The sequence below is a fragment of the Polypterus senegalus genome, chromosome 4 (genome assembly GCF_016835505.1).
Source record: "Polypterus senegalus isolate Bchr_013 chromosome 4, ASM1683550v1, whole genome shotgun sequence".
Classification (NCBI taxonomy): domain Eukaryota; kingdom Metazoa; phylum Chordata; class Cladistia; order Polypteriformes; family Polypteridae; genus Polypterus; species Polypterus senegalus.
In genome coordinates this window covers 180,512,789-180,532,596 of record NC_053157.1, presented here as the reverse complement: position 1 = coordinate 180,532,596, position 19,808 = coordinate 180,512,789, and the positions used below count along the sequence as shown (strand labels likewise).

At 34.2% G+C, this 19,808-nt stretch overlaps 1 protein-coding gene across 1 annotated transcript in view; it reads left to right on the top strand.

Moving 5' to 3' along the window:
• The window catches only part of nelfa (negative elongation factor complex member A), a 52,143-nt gene that overhangs the window by 11,923 nt on the left and 20,412 nt on the right, over positions 1-19,808 (top strand). Inside the window, exons 2-4 of the mRNA XM_039751717.1 lie at positions 11,154-11,325; positions 12,692-12,853; positions 16,095-16,184. Coding sequence (XP_039607651.1) covers positions 11,154-11,325; positions 12,692-12,853; positions 16,095-16,184 — 424 coding nt within the window. The remainder of the gene's footprint in view (positions 1-11,153; positions 11,326-12,691; positions 12,854-16,094; positions 16,185-19,808) is intronic.

Sequence of the window (19,808 nt, the reverse complement as noted above, 5' to 3'; positions counted from 1 at the left end):
ACATTTCATGTTTTCATCGAGTCATGATGCGTTCCTTAAAGATTCTTTTCAACAAATCTTCCTTTCCACTACACATATGCTTGAAGGTATCTGTATGGGTCTTTAGGTAACTAAAGTTTCAAAAACTAAAACAATTCATAGACAGTATCCATTTCTATCAAGTTGTTTTCACCTGTAACAGGATGAAAGAAAACCAGACCCTGCCTCTGTAGCAGCAGTTACAACTCAAAAATTAAGCCTAGACAGAGATGCAAGTCCATTGTACAGTAGAATAAACTTTTAGCAGATTATCCGTTTTGCAGCACTGGGAAAGATCCAACCTTTGCTGGGGAAAAGTGCAATTTAAGGCACATTCACACTTTTTTGCATTCATTTATAGGCCCAATTTAAAGATACCGGTTACATGAGGTAGTCTACAAATACAGTATATGGGCACAAACTACCCTCAGACAGTAGCTGGAACAAAATTCAGACCTATATCCCTAGACCTATGAGGCAGCACCATGCAATCAGAGCCCAAAATAAATAAACATTGTGAGCAAATACTATTCACATCACATAGCATTGTGAGCAAATACTATTCACATAGCATTGATGTCAATGATGCATATTGGGTTTTTTAGCAAACATTCTCTACATCATGTGCATTCTGCAGCTCATCTATATGTATATCGATGAGTGAATGTATAATGCAGCTTTCTATAATAATCCTACACTGAATCAAAAAAGTGCAGCTGCGTAAAGATTACTTTAATCCCATAGATATGTTGTATTGGCTAGAAGCAAAACTAACATTTCAGTATAAAGTTTATGGGCAAGTGGATTTGTGGTTCATTCAGACATGCTGATGGAGAAACTCTTGTTCTTGGTTCACAGTGCATGTTGCTAATGTAAAATAGGCTTGCCTTCGGTTATTTTTACTATTACTGTTATTTACCTCATCTGCTGTATATCTCAGTCTTCTACTTGCATTTCACTCAACACTTGCCCTCACCTCTTTAGATCCAATTAAATATTCCACCCCTCCTATATGTACTGCATTTACCCAATCTTTGTTTCCTCTTGTTTTCTGTTCATAACATGGCAGTGGCCAACTAACATCTCAGATCTTCCTGTACTTCAGTAATGCTATAATTGTGTGTGTGTATAAAATAAAAATAGCACTTTCTGAAATACTGTATAACCTTTTTATAGCTGAATGGCTTTGGTGTGCTGTGTAGCTGATGCATAGCATAGCACAGGTATTAAACAAAGGCAGGGTTATTCATTTGTAAAGGTGAAGATACTTTCAACTTGGATGAACCTCGCATCTCATCTTGTCTTCTACTTGCCCCCTATTCATCTGATTTTCCAGAACAGCTATATTAGAATATAAAAGTTTTACACTTTGTGGAAGACCATATAAACAAGATGAAACTGGTCATTTCTTACAAAAGAGCTCTTAAGGACACAGACTTGTGTTCTTTTTCCTGACAGCTGACTTATACAGCCAGGGCATGCAATGGATACTGGGTTCATCTAATTTGAAACAAACATAATTACGGGTGAGTAAACTTTTTTCCTTTGATTTAAAATGTCCTTTTGAAAAAAGGATTATAAGTTATTGTAACCTGAAAATGTCAGTTTTGAGAATTAGAAGTCTTTAGTTTTAAGGCGTATTTTGCTCAAAAATAAATAACTAATGTAAAATTCTGGATGCTAAAATATTGAATCACTGTTGGCAAAGTTAGGGAACTAACAGAATGTTAGCATTAAGTCTAATAAGAATAATAGAAATTTGTAACATAACGTTATTAATGCAAATTATTTGGTTAGTAAGTGTATTTAAAAGTAACCCTGACTTATAAGGGGCAACATTATACTGTAGTACCGCATTTAGCATTGCTGTTTCTTTTGGTAAAACATCCATTCATCCATCATTTTTTTTAACCCTGCTTTATCACGAGAAGAGTTACAGGGAAGCTGGAACCTATCCCAGTAAGCATAGAGTGCAAGGCAGTAACTCATCATATGTTCAAATCATTTGCCCAGTCACTATCTGTCTGTACATTCTGCCTGTGTATACTTTTAGTTTTTCTGAGTATTCTTGTTTTCCACCCAGTTGCTAAAGAAATATTTATAAACTTAATTGTTGACAATAAATATGCTCTGTGTGGGTGTGAGTGTGGGTATATGCAGTATAAGAGTGAGTCCTTCAGTGAATTGCTGCCATGTCCTGTGTTGGTTCTCACTTTATGCCCAAAGCTGCTGGAATAGGCTTCATGAAATGACACTGAAATATAATTGGAAGTGTCATGTAAAGAAAGAGAGAATTTAGATTAAATAACATTTTTTAACAGAAGGGGTTCTAACAATGCGCACATGTCACATTGAAAGATCTTTAAACAAGTTTTGTTTAGAGAGAGTTTGAAATTGTTTTCTGCTGAGCTAAAGTGGCTTTAGATTTTATTGTATGACATCTCTAAATTAGAAACCAAATGTTGCATTTAAAGAGACTTCTTAGTTAATGAGGGATACAGTACTTTGACTTGGCTTTTGTCCTCACAATTACAAACAGATTTTAATGCCAGTTTACAAGCCTTTGAGCAAAGTAATTTTTTTATGTTGTATACTTAATAACTTTTATTTAATTTGCTTCATAAATTTTTTTTTTTTTAACCAAAGTAATGTGGTCTGCAGACAGCAAGGTTGTGAACAATATAACTGGTACCTTATTGCCGCATACACCTGTATGGTTTACATTTTCTTGACTTTCTTGGAAAGTAAAGCATACATGTAGTACTGTAGTTACCTGACTTTGCCTGGGAAATTTCATAAAACAGTGGCCCTCGGTTGTAGTGTCATCTGTCAATTGAATATATCATGCAATATTTGTAGTTTTCATTTTACCAAGGGCAAATATTACTGGCAGTAAGCGTAGTGTAGTGGTTAAGGCTTTGGGCCAACACTTCAAAGCCTGATGTTTTGGGTTCAAATCCTGCTGTTGACATTGTGATCATGAGCAAGTCACTACACCAACCTGTGCTCCAATTGGGGAAAAAGAAAAGAAATGTAACCGATTGGATCTTAAATTTAAGTTGCCTTGGATGAAGATGCCAACCAAATAAGGATTCATATTATTGGGTCACTGGAGTTTCATACTCTTGAACATGCTCAATACCAATGGTTCTCAAACATTCAGTCCTTCATGGCCCAGTGGCTGCAGATTTTTGTTTCAACCAGTTTTTTTAGTCAGTCATTGTTGCCTTTAATTGATGTCATTGTTTAATTAGCTGACTCTTTTATTGCCTTTATTTTTTATTTAGAAAAGTGCAATGGTGTTAAGAGTTATACTTACAGGAAATTGAAGTGTTTGTATGTTTTCTGTATCATTAAATGCTTTTTTTATTCCCAATTTAGGCTGAGTTTTTTTCTTAATTTTACGTGAATACAGACAATTAATGTTGAACAGAGTAGACACCAGTACAAATGACTCTGAAAGGAGCAGCTGCTTTGTTAGTAATTGTCTCAATAACCAGAATAGTAAAACATTAAAACATGTATTTAAAAGGAAAAGAATTAATTCTTACCCATCTAACACATTTACAGTAAATTCCTGCTTTGTTCAATAAAAATCTAGCATAACCAGTTTCTAATTTCTAGATGTCTGTTAAAAAAAAATGAAAACAGTAATAACTGGCTTCAAATAAAGAAATGTATTTAAAAAATCTTAAACTACTAAAGAACTTTTGGAACTAAAGTTCTTTACCACTTTTTTCATTCTTTTAGGTAATGGCATTCTGGAAAGGCGATGATTTAATAGTCTTCTGTCCTTCAAGGTCAGCTACCATTTTTTGAGAATCTGAATGTGGCTTTAGGGAAGTAACCAGTCTGTGCAGTTATTTTGCATTATAGTTGTAAGTCTACTATAAAAGAACAGGCAAAATGAAAAAAGATTTATGCGAAATTTTCAACCTATGTGAATACTTTATCATAACATCACATGTGATTTATATTAAAAAAAAAAAGTGTGTTTGCTGTCCCATCACCCCTTACGGCAATTCTTATACCTTTATAAATATAGACACTGCTTTTACTACTACTACTACTAAACACTACTTGCGTGTTTAGTTTGGTGGTGGCATGTAAAAATGAATCGTAATAACTGATCTTGTCCTTTACAGTTGCAGATAACGTGCCTTCATTCACAGACCTATTGGATGTGTTTTAAACCTAGGTGCCACTAAAAAAATTACTTATTTCGTTCCTATCCCCATAATTATTTGTCAGAGATCTTTTTTAAAGTGGTTGTGTTGCTGCTGCTTCTTTCTAATAGTTTTTTAAACCAAAATATGTTCAAGTTTCCTGTATGTAGCCAGTAGAAATGATGAATTATTTTTTTGTATTACTCAGAAGATTTTAGGTCTGATAATATTAAGCAAGTATTCATTCAGGTGATGTCTGCATTTTAAATGGCAAAATAGCTACTTTAATTGAACAACATTTACACTAGTTGAAAATTACTGATTTTATTTACTATGCGTTTACCACAGCGTTGCCAACTATCAGCTTGACATTGCCCAACCTAATCTTAACTACTTTTAAAGGCACTTAACAAAAAGTGCCTAAGATTAGAGATTTGGGTTTGTTCATTAATTTGAAAATTTTCTAAAGCTGCAAACATTTATGATGCAAATATATAGTACATTTAGAATGAGGGCTGCATAAAAAATGGTAAATGTGCTCATTTCTTTAAAAAAAATAAAAATTAATAACCATTGGATCTGGGCTTTAAATCCTAGCTTAGCCAACACCTGGTTAGAGTTTACATTTTCTTCCCATTTACATTTTCTTATTGCCTAGGTTATTTCTGGGTATACCAGTGCTCTTGCTGTATTGTCATGTATAGCTTCTAGTGTATCCTTTAGGTTAATTAATGACTCTAAATTAGCCTGATATGAATGAGTGTGGGTGTGAATATGTGTCTATAATTTGGCCCTGTTCCATGATTTGTTTTGTTCCTTGGTTTTCATGGACAGGAAAAAACAAAAGGCGATTGACGGATTAGAAGGGGCCATTTAGTCCATCTACCTTGTTTGATTAGGTAGTAGCTCAGTCACCTCAATGAATTTTCCATTTGAGTTACATAACTTGGTAGTTTGTCCTTGATTTCCATGACTGTGTAAAGAAATGTTTCCTAATGTCAATCTAAATACTGTAGACTTCCACTTGTTTTATCGTGGTGTCCTTTTAAGTTCATGGTCACAGTTGAATTGAAAAAGGCTTGCTGGATCAACTTTATATATGTTTTTGAGAAGCCTGAAGACCTCAGTTAGGTTCTCATGGAGCACTTTCTGCTTAAGCCTGAAGTTAATTCACTTAAGCTGTCAAAGCAGGACATACCCTTTAGTCCTGTGGATGTGTTTTTATTGTAGTATAGTGACCAGAACTTTACACATTACTCCTGATGTGGTCTTACTATTTCTAAATACATTCTGAGAATGATGTCTCTTGATTTTTATTCAACAGTTTTTACACTGTACCGTAACAATTTGTGTTGTTTTAATTGTTTCTGCAAATTATTTAGACAATGAGAAGATTGTACCTAAATAAATCTCTGAATCTTTTAGAGGTTGTTTCCGGTAAGGTAATTTAGTATTACCCATTTTGTACTTTATTTACAATAGATGATCATTTTGCCTTTTAATAGTACTTTGCATTTTTCTGATTCAAGCTGCATTTTCCAAATGCTTGCACAAGGGTCCAGCCTTTGTGAGCCTAATTGTGAAGATGGTTTATGAATACCAAAAAAGCCACATAGTTTGCATTATAATTACAGTCACATACTAGGCTCAGAAAAATCATATATATTGTAAATATTTTCTTTGGTCACATTCATAAAAGTTGATTTTTGTTAGACATCCCATCTAATTACATTTTATAAAACTTAGAGTAAACTACAGTGACTGTTTTCTTGTCCATTTTGTGATGTTGCAGGATACCTAATGCATTATATAATATAGGACCTAATTACACGCTGGAATTGTCATTATTTGGTATAAAAATTGTAATTTCTTGCCAGCTTGAATGAACTATATTATCAGTTACACTTTAAGGCTCTTATACATCTAACATGAGATATGGCACACAAACGTGTACACATAAATCTGCCTTCCATAGTGTAATTAACTCTACATATGTTATTCTGATTCTTTCATTAACAGTATCTCCTGCTGAGTCAAGACTGGGTCAAAAAATGTTTTTTGTGAAAAAAGTTATGTGATGGAGAAAAATAATTTGCATTTTTGTAATTAGTACCCAAAAATATAAAAAAAATCACATGAAATAATTTAAACAAAATTTTCAGTCTGTACTTATGCTATTAGTGCTTCATTGTGTCAGTCTGAAAATGTAACATTTTTCACTCTGTTTACATATTAGTTGAAAAATCTAATTTTCATATTGCAACTGCAGTCTAAGATGGCGGAGTTTAAAACCTTATCTTAGTGTGTTAATGCAAAACATTATCTGATGATTTGTATTCTATAGGTTATACAACTTTAATTGGTCAAGTTAGGCTGCCATCTTATTCATTAAAATACTTTTTTTTGGAGACGACACAAGCCAGAGTCAAACATTGCAAATTCATCATGATTTTTTTTTTCTTATTATTATTCTCTTTAGCACTTGAATCCAGCTTGTTCTTGATGCGTTTTGTATCTGCAAATGGAGAGCCAGTCTTTGTTTTTTTTTCTGTGATTTTTTAATATTTTTTTGTAGTGCACAAAAGTAATTAAAAAGGGACATAAAATAAGATATCCTAATGATTTACTTGTTTAAATAATTTTAATATAATAATTTGTCCTCTCCAATTACTCAAGAGTGAATGAGTATGAATGGAGTACTGTGAAGGACTTATTTCCTGCCTGGGATGTGTTCCAGTAACAAATGGAAAAAAGTAGATTTTGAAAATTAAATGATTGGTTATTCTTTATTGCCAGTTCTGGTGTTTTATCATTCAAAATGGTGCAATAGTTTGTAAGGTTATATACATTAGAAACTAATAGAAGCAAAGCAGATTTATTTTTAAATTAAAAAAAAAAATTGTTACTTAGGCAAGTACTGTTAGGCCAGGTTTATACTTTACGCAATGAGATGTATTCGCCTATGGATACTACGGCTACTTAAGCAGTGTGCTGTTTATACTTGTGCTCATACTTTATGTAAATCTGGAGGACTCTACCAGGTGGCAAATGTATCATCATGGTGAGAAAACAACAATCCTTTTGCTGTGTTGTGAATTTCCCAAAACATCCATTAAATTCCCAGGACACCTTGCCACAATTTCTCTGAAAAGGATGGGTGTTTAATGATTACATCCAGCAATCCAGGGATGTGCCCATTCCAGCAAGCATCAGGCACGAGGCAGAAACAATCCCTGGATAGGGCATCAGCTCATTGCAAGGTGAATGTAACCACTCACATACACTGGTGTGATTTTAGCATCACCAAATCTCCAAACTTGAATTTCCTTGAAAGGAAAATGGAGCACACTGGGAAAACCTGCCAGGAAAACATGCACATTCCAGGCAGGGAACACCAGGGGCATGACTCCCTCCTGCAAGGCAGCAGTGCACTCTGCCACTGTTCTACCCCCACATGTGAAATTATTAAAAGTATTAATTATTTAAATTAAGTTAATGATTTATCTGTAAAATGTAACATACATTCTTTAATACATGTCATTATGAAAGTGATATCAAGTATAAATCTACGGATTGTAAATGTCAGAGAGCTGGAATATCATAAATTGAATGTGTTCTGTGTGGCTGCCTGCTGCTGCCATTGCAATTGAAATAGATGAAGGAAACCACCATGAATACATTTGTATGTTAACATTTAAGTTTGTTGATTCGTTTCTGCACATTGAACCATTCATCAAACATCGAAGCATGCGCATTGATCAAGTAGGATCCGCAGAATGGCTTGCTGTCACACGTTGATAGTAAACAAAGACTCTGATGTCATGTTCCATCTTGAGCACACTGTACATGTGCCACGTTAATTTCTGAGGACGTGCTCAGAGGATGAGTCAAATGAATGCTCCAAAGCCATGGCAGCCATGATGCATGTGCATATGCGTTCTGAGCATGAAGTATAAACCAGTCCTTATAGGACTAATCTTGGAGTCCAAAGGTTTAAGCAATTGCAAATGTCAGATTACTTAGTCAACACACTGTGCTAACAAAACTATAGACTTTTCTTCAAGGAATTCTGAAATATTGAAAGTAAATCCAGATGACAGATAAGTGTTATTTTTCTGAACCACTTAATCTAGAGATGGATCGGGGGGGTGGGCTGGAGCCTGTCCCTGCCTGCATAGGGCATAAGGCAGGAACAAACACCAGACAGGGTGCCACTCCATCACATGGTGAAGACACACACACACATCTGAGCCAATTTAGCGTCACCAGAGTTACCACCTAACCTGTATGTCTTTGTGCAGTGGGAGGAAACCCATGCAGACACAGAGGAAACATGCAAAATCCAGACAGGGAGGACCTGAGACATGACATAAACTCTGATCTTCTTACTTTGAGGCAATAGTGCTACTACTGTGCCACTGTGATTCCCCTGTTCTATGAAGTTCTCTTCATTAAATGTTATTAGCTAATGTTGTCTAAATATATAAATGCAAATAAATCTCACAACAGAAAATGTAAAATACTTGACAAAGTGACTTTTGACAAATAGGATTTAAAAAGTATTGTTACTAAACAAGCATTAAAAGTACTGAAGTGTGAAGTATTTTCTGAATGAAAGTATTCTGAATAACCATTGTTTATGTGTGATGCTTGGATTCTGGTTTTAATAGAACTGATTAAGTATTAGCTCTTCTGCCATTCAAAATGCCAGAGAACATATTTAGTGTGTATGCATATTAAGATAATGAAAATCTGTTTATTTTTTCCTTTTTTCTGGGTTTTTGTTATTGTAGATTTTGGTTATTTAATCAGTTTAGACTATGTAATATTGCTTTTTTTAATTGATTTTAATTAGAAGCAGATAACATTCCATACAATGAAGTCAAACTTAACAAAGCAAAATTCAACCCCCACACAAAAGGAAGAGAGGAGAGCCTACAACCAAAACTATTCTATAAAAGCAAACAAGAAATAAAGTGTGTCCTTGTCCCTGAAATGGAAGTTTATTCTAAAATGTTATTGATTAGATCTTGCCATATTTTAAAAACGTTCTGAGCAGATTCTCTAAGCAAGAATTTGATTTTTTTTTTGCCAGTTTCATACAGTATAGAACATCAGTTACCCAGTGACTTAAGAGTGGTGGGGTGGGATTCTTCCAGTTGAGCAAGACAAGTCTATGTGCTGGTAGTGAGGTAAAGGAAATTACAGTTGATTGTCCTTCTCCACTTTAAGCCCATCTTGGAGTACACCAAACACAGCTGTTAATGGATTAGGAGTGATTATGACACCAAGGCTGTCTGATAGGCATTCAGATATTTTTGTCCAAAATGTTGTTAGTTTGGTCCACTCCCAAAACATGTGGCCCAGTGAGGCTGGGGCTTGGGCTTGATTGCAAAATTCGCAAGTTGGATTTTGCCCTGGAAACATCTTGGACAATTTTAAATGAGATAAATACACTGAATAAAAGGTTGAGTTAAATGATTGCATGCTTTGCACATATGGAACTAGAGTATATTCTGTGCATGGCTGCATTCCACTCCTTTTCTGAAATATTAAAAGATAGATCCTTTCTCCAACATGTGAAGGGATGTTTTTGTCAGTCAGTCATTCTGCAACTCATAAACTAAGATGAAAAACAATAGAAAAAGTGCCTTTTGCACTTTTTAATTTTTTCTTTATTGTTTTTATGGGAATAGCACAAAACGCATACTCACATATTTAGTAACGGCAAGATGTTCAGGGCATAAATGAAATTAATGAAAAAAATAAGTGAAATAAAGTTTTTCTTTTTTTTGAAAAAAAAGAAAAGTCCTCACAACTAGCTAATCTTTGTGCCAATAATCTATACATATGAACACAAACACACAGAAGCATGACAAGAAAAAAAAATTTAAGTTCAATAAGAGAACACCAAATGTGAGCATATTATCCAGATGAGACAAGTAGAGATTATTGAAAGTGTTTAACATGGTCAGAAATTTTATAATAAGCTCCAAGTTCTCCATCATATCTCCAAATTCTGCGCATCGCATTGTTTACATCCGAATCTGTGTTTGTGTGTCAATTCTTTGTCTTTTGTATCACAGAAATCATATGGTGATCTATAATACCTATCTATAATAATCATATACTATTATTTTTACAGTGAGCTCCCTTTTCCCAGATTCTGTAAAATTCCTTCATATAGGATGTTATGTTTTGTAGCAGTGTTTGAAACTTGGATGCGGGGGCTGTTGGGTACAAGAAGGCCAAAAGGCTTAAAATGGGGAAAGAAGTCTTTTGTGTTTCATGTCTGGAGTTGCCTGTCTGTTTGCCTTCCATTTTGATACTTGTGGATTCCTGTTTTGTCCTGGATCGTCTGCTGTTTTGAGTATATGAACTGTCTGGTGTCTTCCTGCTGCATGAAGGCTGTTTGAGGATTTGTTGTCGTCTTGCAAAGAAAGGAGTGCTCCTGATCCCATTCATACGCCATCATCTCATCAGGAAATACCGGTAGGACTGACCTTTACATTCATAAACAGCGTGCGAATCACTGGACTATCTAACGTCACTTCATTTCATCAGTTGCCTTTTTCAAGAACTTCATAGTGTGTGATTTTTGTTAATGGTTTGTTATTGTCGAATTCGTGTTTATTGTACATCGCCGAAAGAGGGAACTGGAGTGGTTGTTTTAATTTATTATTGTTTAATCCATTCTTTAATTGCTGTTTTATTACCGGTCACATTTGTCTCTGCTTGTGAGTGTGTGCGGGTTGGGCCAAGGCTGGGTGCATCCCTGGAATCTCCGCCTGAAAAAATAAACAAATTACTGTCTTTTCGATGGTGTGAATATTGGCGGCATCGGTCAGCTACAGTTTTGTTTCCTCATGAAAACAAAATTTTAGACCCTGATCAGTTAATTTTATAAAAGTAATTACTATTTTCATCTATCTTTGTACATTTAAACCTTGTCTTTTCCCTATTTTATAGATGAAGGATGCATTATCTGAGATTATTCAGCTTGCAACCTTGGATTCGGAACCTTGGGTATTGATGGTGGCCGACATTCTAAAATCCTTTCCAGAGACAGGTGCACTCAATCTAGACTTGGAGGAACAAAACCCAAATGTGCAGGACATTTTAGGAGAACTCCGAGAGAAAGGTGATAAAGTAAAAATTATGTTGATTTTTGAATGCATCAATTCCCATTGTCTAATGTAAAAAAATTGCTGATGTGAGTACAACACATGTAACTATAAACTATACAAGATGTATTTCCATGATTGCATTTTTGTTTTGTATATTACTTCCTAAAACTTGATGGAAGTTAGTATAAGAATGGTTATGTTCTTGAAGAAATATCCTTTCTTAGTGATGTGGTGTATAAGATTTTAATCTTACTTTACAAGAATAAATCTTTATTCAATCACTTTAAATATGAAATAGCAGTTGTTTTTGTCTTATGTTGCATTAACTTTGTTTATAGAACAAATTAATATCGACCACCAGTGCTTGATGGACACGTATTATAAATGAGTATACTGTAGTAGCCCAAAATTAGCCTAATGCAGTACATTTGTACTCTGTCAGATGGTCCTTTAAATCTGTTCAGAGTGTTTCTTGCAAGGAAGAACATGTGAGCTGTAAGCCCTTATAATATTTTAACAGTGCATTCTGTGCCCCAAAGAATACATAAATTCATGTGTTCGAACAGTGGAGGTTTATATACAAATGGGGAAAAAGTAATGGAGAAGTAAAAAAAAGTTCACAGATTTTTTTTTCTCTTAGTTGTTAATTAACATAAGGCATTTTATCAGTATTAAGAAACAATGTTAAAATTTTCATGCTATGAAAAACTGGCATGTTAGTAATCAAGTATTGTAGTTGCAGTGTTGTGCTTGCTTGGCATTTCAATTTTTCAGAATATGAGTGAGAATTGCATGAAACCTTAAGCGAGAAAGATTGAAAATAGTGTGATCAACAATCTTTGAACATTTCCATTACAACCTCCTGAATGCACTCTTCTATATGCCTTATTACTATTTGACCCTTTCAGTTGTCATCTTCAAGCTCCTCTTATTTCTCTGAACTGTTGGAGAATGGCAAGTACAATCTTACTGCTATGAGCTTTGTCACATCCTGTAGTGTGACATGATGAAAGTATTTACATTTTTGAAGTTAGTTGGATGATTGCTCTCTTTTAGTATAAACTGGAGACAAAGCAGAGCCAATTAGAAGTAAATATTGCACTAATGCTAGGAACTGTTTCTTCCCACAGAGATTTATGAATATGTAGAACAAGCTGAATGGCACTATAGGTACCTTTTTAAGTCCTGAATTCCTATTTTGCTGACACTTGTTACTTATAATAAATAAGCAGTGCTTTTTTGTTTGTTTGTTTTTTTAATTTAATGAAGAAATATGTTAGTTGTAGTAGTATTTTAATGTTTTTGTTATTCATATTTTATTAAGCATCAGAAGATAAGTACTGTATATGACTCAAAAACCTTTCTCTTTTTATTTTGCAGTTAGTGAATGTGAGGCTTCCGCTATGTTGCCATTGGAGTGTCAGTACCTAAATAAAAATGCTCTGACTGCTCTTGTTGGACCCCTTACTCCACCAGTGAAACACTTTCAGCTGAAGAGGAAGCCTAAAAGTGCAACTCTTAGAGCAGAACTTTTACAGAAATGTAAGTTTATGAAAATCATACTGTTGGAGTAGGTGTATGTGCGTTTTGTTAAGCTTTAATTCTTTATCATGTGAAGTAATACTGAACAGAGTAAAATTTCATACCATAGTTTAAAGCAGGACTGTATAAATCATGAACCTTTCTTTTGGCCTGCAAAACATGACTCATGTTGTTGATTTGTTAACATTGAAAAAGTTGCTTCCAATACCCTGGAGTTATTGCATGTGCAGGCATTGGGAATATGGAAAAAATTCTGAAACATGTACTTGGAGCAAAAAAACTTTCAGAAGTACCAGGATGAGATGTTGGGACAACAAAGTTATTTATTGGCTGTCTAAATATGTTGGATGAACTACAGTGTAAATATGTTGGATGAACTACAGAGTCTCCTCATTTGTGAAACTCCTTTTTTTTTTATAATCAGAAGCGTTAGTGTGAATGAAAGATATGGGTTTACTTGCTAGCGTGATAAAAATTGTAGCTAAGATTTAGAAAATAGGGAAATAATTCACAAGTTAAATATAGTCAACCAAGATCAATCTGTATCGGTTCTCAAATAGACTGAACAAAATTCATCTGATCTTGTGACCTTGGCTGTTAGGTAAGTTATGAGTCAATCAAACATCACTTCATTGCCAGTGAATCAAAGGAAAAGTAACATACCATATTTCCAGTCTTTTTTTTTTTTTTGACATTTTAATTGATTTAAAATCACCATTTCGGAAATCTGTTTCAGTGTTGCCAATGCAATTTTTAGTGGCCTCTGCAAACACCCTCAGTCTATTATGTGAGAAAGTGTTTGATCCAATGACTTAAATAAAGTAGTTTCAGTTTAGTTTTGAAGGTACTTTCCCAAAACCAAATCAGTTATTGTTAATAGTGGTCATTTGTTTAGAGGTCACAATAAACAATTTACAGTAAATACACAAATATAAATACTTTTAATATAAAATTACATATTTTCATTGATCCAACATTATTCTATTTCTAAACAAAATATTCTTTAAGCTATTTACTTTGGCTTCTGTAGTTGATTTTTGTAAGATTGGGAGAGAGATCTTTTTTCTTTATTGTAGACTAGGTTTCTCATCATAGTTAAGCATTGAAGGGAATAATTTTAGAAAATTATATATTTATGTCCTTAATTATTTGCTGTGTTAAGGATGCTCCGATCAATCAGCTGCCGATTGAGATTGGACAATTTTCACTAAAAAAGACTAGATCGGCAATTATAAAAAGACTGATCACAAAACTGAATTTTTAGCCCCTGCTTTTGTAAGCTTTATGGTAATTTAGTTGTAGTGCTACTACAGTGTAAAAAAGAGCAGCTAGTGGAAGGTTGTTTTATCAGTGAACAAGAGTCCATTAGTATATTAGCCTTTACATTAAATAAAGTGGAGTAATAAACGGAGAAAAAAAACTAATCAGAGAGGTTGTCCTGTGCAACTAGACAAATGGCAAGAAAAGCTACTTTAAGGAGTTCGGACCTTTATTTTGTTCTTTATATTAAAACGGGCTCAACTTGAGTTTGGACAGCATGCTTGTTTAAAATGCAGCAGTTTACACTTTTAATTGGAAAAGATAAAGATGAATGTGAAATTGCTGCTTAGTAAACAAATGGGTTTTATTTAAAGATTTGTACTGTTTTTGTTATTTGTTGCTGTGTGTCATACAGCAAATGTTTTGGTAAAAATCAAGTACTACATAATTAAAATGGTAATTTATAATTACACCTCAAGAATTACAAATGTCTAGTTGATACACTGAAGAAAAAACATATATATAAATATAGTAATTGTATATTTTAAGAGCAAAAAGCTGTAGTGCAATTAATGATTTAAAATGATTAAAACATGAAGTGCATATATATTTACTTTTAAGGAGAGTTTAATTGCCAATATCAATTAATTGATTTTGTGAGAATATGTTTATATTTTTGGTGTTAGAGAAATAATGAAAACTACTGTTTTTAATTAAGCCTTATTTCAGGTATGTACATTACAGAAAAACTAAATAATATGAAACCTTGTAATTATAAGAAGCATTTTACTTTCTTTAAATGATGTTTTTTATGGATAAATATTTTTGTGCATAGTTTATTAAAGTATGTCTTTTAAGGATATTTGTTTTAAATTTTTTATTTTACTATTATTATTTTATTTTTTTCAGTTTTTACTAAACAATAAGCCTACATAATTTAATTTTGTTAATATAAATGAACAGTGAACACCTGTGATCTGTAGTTTAATTATAAAAATACATTTTAATATAGGACATAAAATTCTGTTTGTCTGGGTATGCAGGAGAAGTTTTTTAAAGGAATAAAGGAAAAAAAAATGTAATTTGAGCTGGCTGATCGGGTAATATGAAATCTGTGATTGGTATCGGCCATAAAAATACCTGATCGGAGCATCCATAATGTAGATAAAACTTACTTACAGTAGATTTGCATTTTGCTCCTTTATTCAACAATATTCAAATTACATGTCTCATTTTTAATTGGCAAGAACAACATCCAACATCTTCCTCACTGAGGTCACATTAGAAATTACATTGTTTTGAGTAAAAAAAATACAGAAGTCACCATTGGTAATATAAATCCAAATGATGTGAAAGTTTAAAAAAAATGTAGCTTATGATTATCGGAAAGGTAAAATTATTGGCAAATTGTGAGCATTTACCAACACAGGTAAATACCAAACACAAATATGTTTTTGAAAGATTAAAGGGGTGCAGGTGGCCGTAATTTAGGCTCACTGAGTGACTTTATTGTGTCATTCATCAGTTCTGTAATCCATACAGTGGCCAGAGCCTGAGTCTTCTAGACCAAGTGAAAGGCAGTAAGCTGCCCTTGTAGGACACACTCAGCTATGCACTTGGCTAAACTGGCTACTCTAAACTGAATGTAAAAAAAATTGTAAACCTTATGCCAGGGTTGTAATGTGGCATTGTTATATAATTGTGCAAACTTGCTCCATGCAAAATATTTAGAAATGTACTTCTGCAGGGTTTTTTTAACAGTCAAGACACAGTTCTTGTGATTCACTTTCTTCTTAAACAGTTTAAAGTTGGCATCTGTGTTGTATCCAAAACTGTTCTTTTTAAAAAGTATATTCTTTTAAATTATGTGGCTTAAAACAGTAATGTATTCAATGGTATTTTTACCTTTGCACAATGGTAATCCAATCTAAAGTGAAATTCAATAAAACAATTCACTCACACCTCTTGTCTTTTTTTGCAGCAACAGAAACTGCTCAGCAGCTTAAGAAAACCGCTGGCGTGCCTTTTCATGCCAAAGGAAGGGGCTTAGTCAAGAAAATTGATACAACAAGTATGTACCTTCATTTCTTTCAACTTAATATGATTATTTTATCACTTTATTTTTGATTAACGTCATACAGTTTTATTTAGCTGTTTAAAACAGACAAATCAAAATCCACCAAAATGGCTTTGTACTTAGATAATAAAATATGGCATAATTGTCATGGAAAAGTATGTTTAAAAGATAACTTCAGTATTTTTCAAGTCTATGATCACAATCGTGATATACAGTCATGTGAAAACATTAGGACACCCTTTGAAAGCATGTGGTTTTGTAACATTTTTAATAAATGGTTATTTCATCTCCGTTTCAACAATACAGAGATTAAAGTAATCCAACTAAACAAAGAAAACTGAAGAAAAGTCTTTTCAAGATCTTCTGTAAATGTCATTCTACAAAAATGCCTATTCTAACTGAGGAAAAAGATAGGACACCCTCACATGTATTCCCTCTTAAATTGGCTCAGATCTCACACAGGTATATCACACCAGGTGCACATAATTAGTAGATCGTTACTCTGCATGTTGAATGAGGCTTGCCCTATTTAAACCTCAGACATTTAGTTTGGTGTGCTCCTGACTGTTGAAGTGAGAGTGAGCACCATGGTGAGAACAAAAGAGCTGTCAGAGGACTTCAGAAAAAGATTGTAGCAGCCTATGAGTCTGGGAAGGGATTTAAAAGATCTCAAAGATTTTGAAATCAGCCATTCCACTGTCCGGAAGATAGTCTACAAGTGGAGGGCTTTCAAAACAACTGCCAACATGCCCAGGACTGGTCGCCCCAGCAAGTTCACCCCAAGAGCAGACCGCAAGATGCTAAAAGAGGTCTCCAAAACCCTAAAGTGTCATCTCGAGAACTACAGCAGGCTCTGGCTACTGTTGATGTAGAAGTACATGCCTCTACAATCAGAAAGAGACTGTACAAGTTTAACTTGCATGGGAGGTGTGCAAGGAGGAAACCTTTGCTTTCCAAGAGAAACATCGAGGCCAGACTGACATTTGCCAGAGATAAAGTTGACAAAGACCAGGACTTCTGGAATAATGTTCTTTGGACAGATGAGTCCAAAATTGAATTATTTGGACACAACAGCAGAGGACATGTTTGGCGTAAACCAAACACAGCATTCCAAGAAAAGAACCTCATACCAACTGTGAAGCATGGAGGTGGAAGTGTCATGGTTTGGGGCTGCTTTGCTGCAGCAGGACCTGGTCAGCTCACCATCATAGAATCCACGATGAATTCTACTGTGTATCAGAAGGTGCTTGAAGAACATGTGAGACCATCAGTTAGAAAATTAAAGCTGAAGCGGAACTGGACCATGCAACATGACAATGACCCAAAACATACTAGTAAATCAACCAAAGATTGGCTGAAAAGAAGAAATGGAGAGTCCTGGAATGGCCAAGTCAAAGTCCAGATTTGAATCCCATTGAGATGCTGTGGGATGACTTGAAAAGGGCTGTATGCGTGCAAGAAACCCCTCAAACATCTCACAGCTGAAAAAGTTCTGCATTGAGGAGTGGGGTAAAATTTCCTCAGACCGATGTCGAAGACTGGTAGATGGCTACAAGAACCGTCTCACTGCAGTTATTTCAGCCAAAGGAGGTAACACTCGCTATTAGGGGCAAGGGTGTCCTATCTTTTCCTCAGTTAGAATAGGCATTTTGTAGAATGACATTTACAGAAGATCTTGAAAAGACTTTTCTTCAGTTTTCTTTGTTTAGTTGGATTACTTTAATCTCTCTGTATTGTTGAAACGGAGATGAAATAACCATTTATTAAAAATGTTACAAAAACCACATGCTTTCAAAGGGTGTCCTAATGTTTTCACATGACTGTACTGTATATTATTTGCAACATAAAATTGTTCTAAAGTTAATTATGTTTATAAATTTTTAAAATTTCTTGTCTGCTCTTGCAGCATACAGTGGCGCTAATGGGTACATGATGGGCCTATAGGTGAATGAAGGACCATTTTTCAAGCTAAACATGTTATCGAGTATTGATCTGTATCTTGAAATTGCATACAAGAAGTAAAAAAAGCACAAAGCAAAACATTGTTGTGACATTCACCCATATTTAAAAGGAGACTGTGCACTTTACTTAGATGCTTGTCCTTCAGTCTCTTCCAGAGCCAGGGGTGTAGATTCACCTCGGAAGGTATTCACCAAGTGCTTTTATTGACACTGAATTTTGATTCCCAGATGTGAATAGCTTGCTCTGTTCTGTAGATGGATATTCAGTAATAAGTAAAAAAAAGTAACATGATCACTTACGTTCTTTCATTATATGGAAATTTATTTGATTATTTCAGTGGCTGCTTTGAGCACATGGCAAAATACGTTCCACTCACTCGTGGTCAGAGACAACTCATATGTGTCTCTTTTCCCTGCCATCTCACCAGTAGCTACATATTAAGAGCACAAGCTCAGTCAGCATTTTTCTGCCAAATATGCAGACTGTCTTTGTAATTTGTCATGCGTGGTAGGGCTAATAGAGCTTCCAAACAAGGTGCACACTCGGTGCTCACAAGCTCACTTATGCTGGTTCCTCCATGTAGCACAGAGCTGTCATCCCTACCCTCACAGTGCCAGGGTACGCAGGAGTTTTACATGTTTTCTATTTATATTTACAAATTAATTGATATCCGCATATTGGTGAGTTTGCTTAATCAAACATGTCATAAGTTATTTTATTACTGTATCCACAAAAAGAGCAACTCATATTTTATTGAAAAAGTCCGTAATTGGTTTGTATTGTTTTACTCTAGTCTGTCTCATACTCTCCCTTTTTCATTGTTTTTATCATGCATGTGCAAAACACACCACAAAAATTACGATGTGCAGATATGGCTTGACTGTTTTCAAAAATCTAAGGGATTTATTAAGAATACAGTGCAGTGCAATTAGTTCACTTTTGATTTACTGTTATTTGTACAGTGAAACTCTTATGTGCTGTGAATCTTAATCTGTAGGCTGTGTAAACTAACAATATAGACTGTAATGGGTTAAAAGTAGGTTCCATGTAGGAAAAAATAATCATACAATGTGAACACACATCTGTCTTTTATTTACAAGCCATGGTAGAACATAAATGTTGAAATAATAAAATTGCAGAAGCAAAAATAAGATTATAAACGGAATATAGTTTGCCACTGAGAGCTTGTTGGGGTTAACTCCACATGTAACATTGACTATGTGCAGACAAGTGAACAGGAAATGTATTATTACTTTAAAAAATAGTTCCAAGAATCTGTAGTAAAATAATTATTTCTATATTCCTTTTGTTATCACACAAGCATATTTTCTTAAATCTGAAGCTTTGCTGCTTTAATGTGGACATAGCTGGTAAATTTTAAGGCTGTTTCATTTGCCTGTGGATCCATGTTCCCATTAGTCCTATTGTAAGCTGCAAGAACAGACAAGGAATTGTTTTCATTTATAAAGTTGTGTTCTAAAGATGTAGTATTTTTTTGTGGCAAATTAATATATACCATGATTGTGAAGAAATAACTTTGACTTGAAAAATATCAAACTTAACCAAACTGTTTTTTTTTTTTCTTTTTAAAGAGAAATTGTGCTGAAAGCTGTAACAGAACCACTTAATATAAAAAAGGTTATTTTCAGACCATAT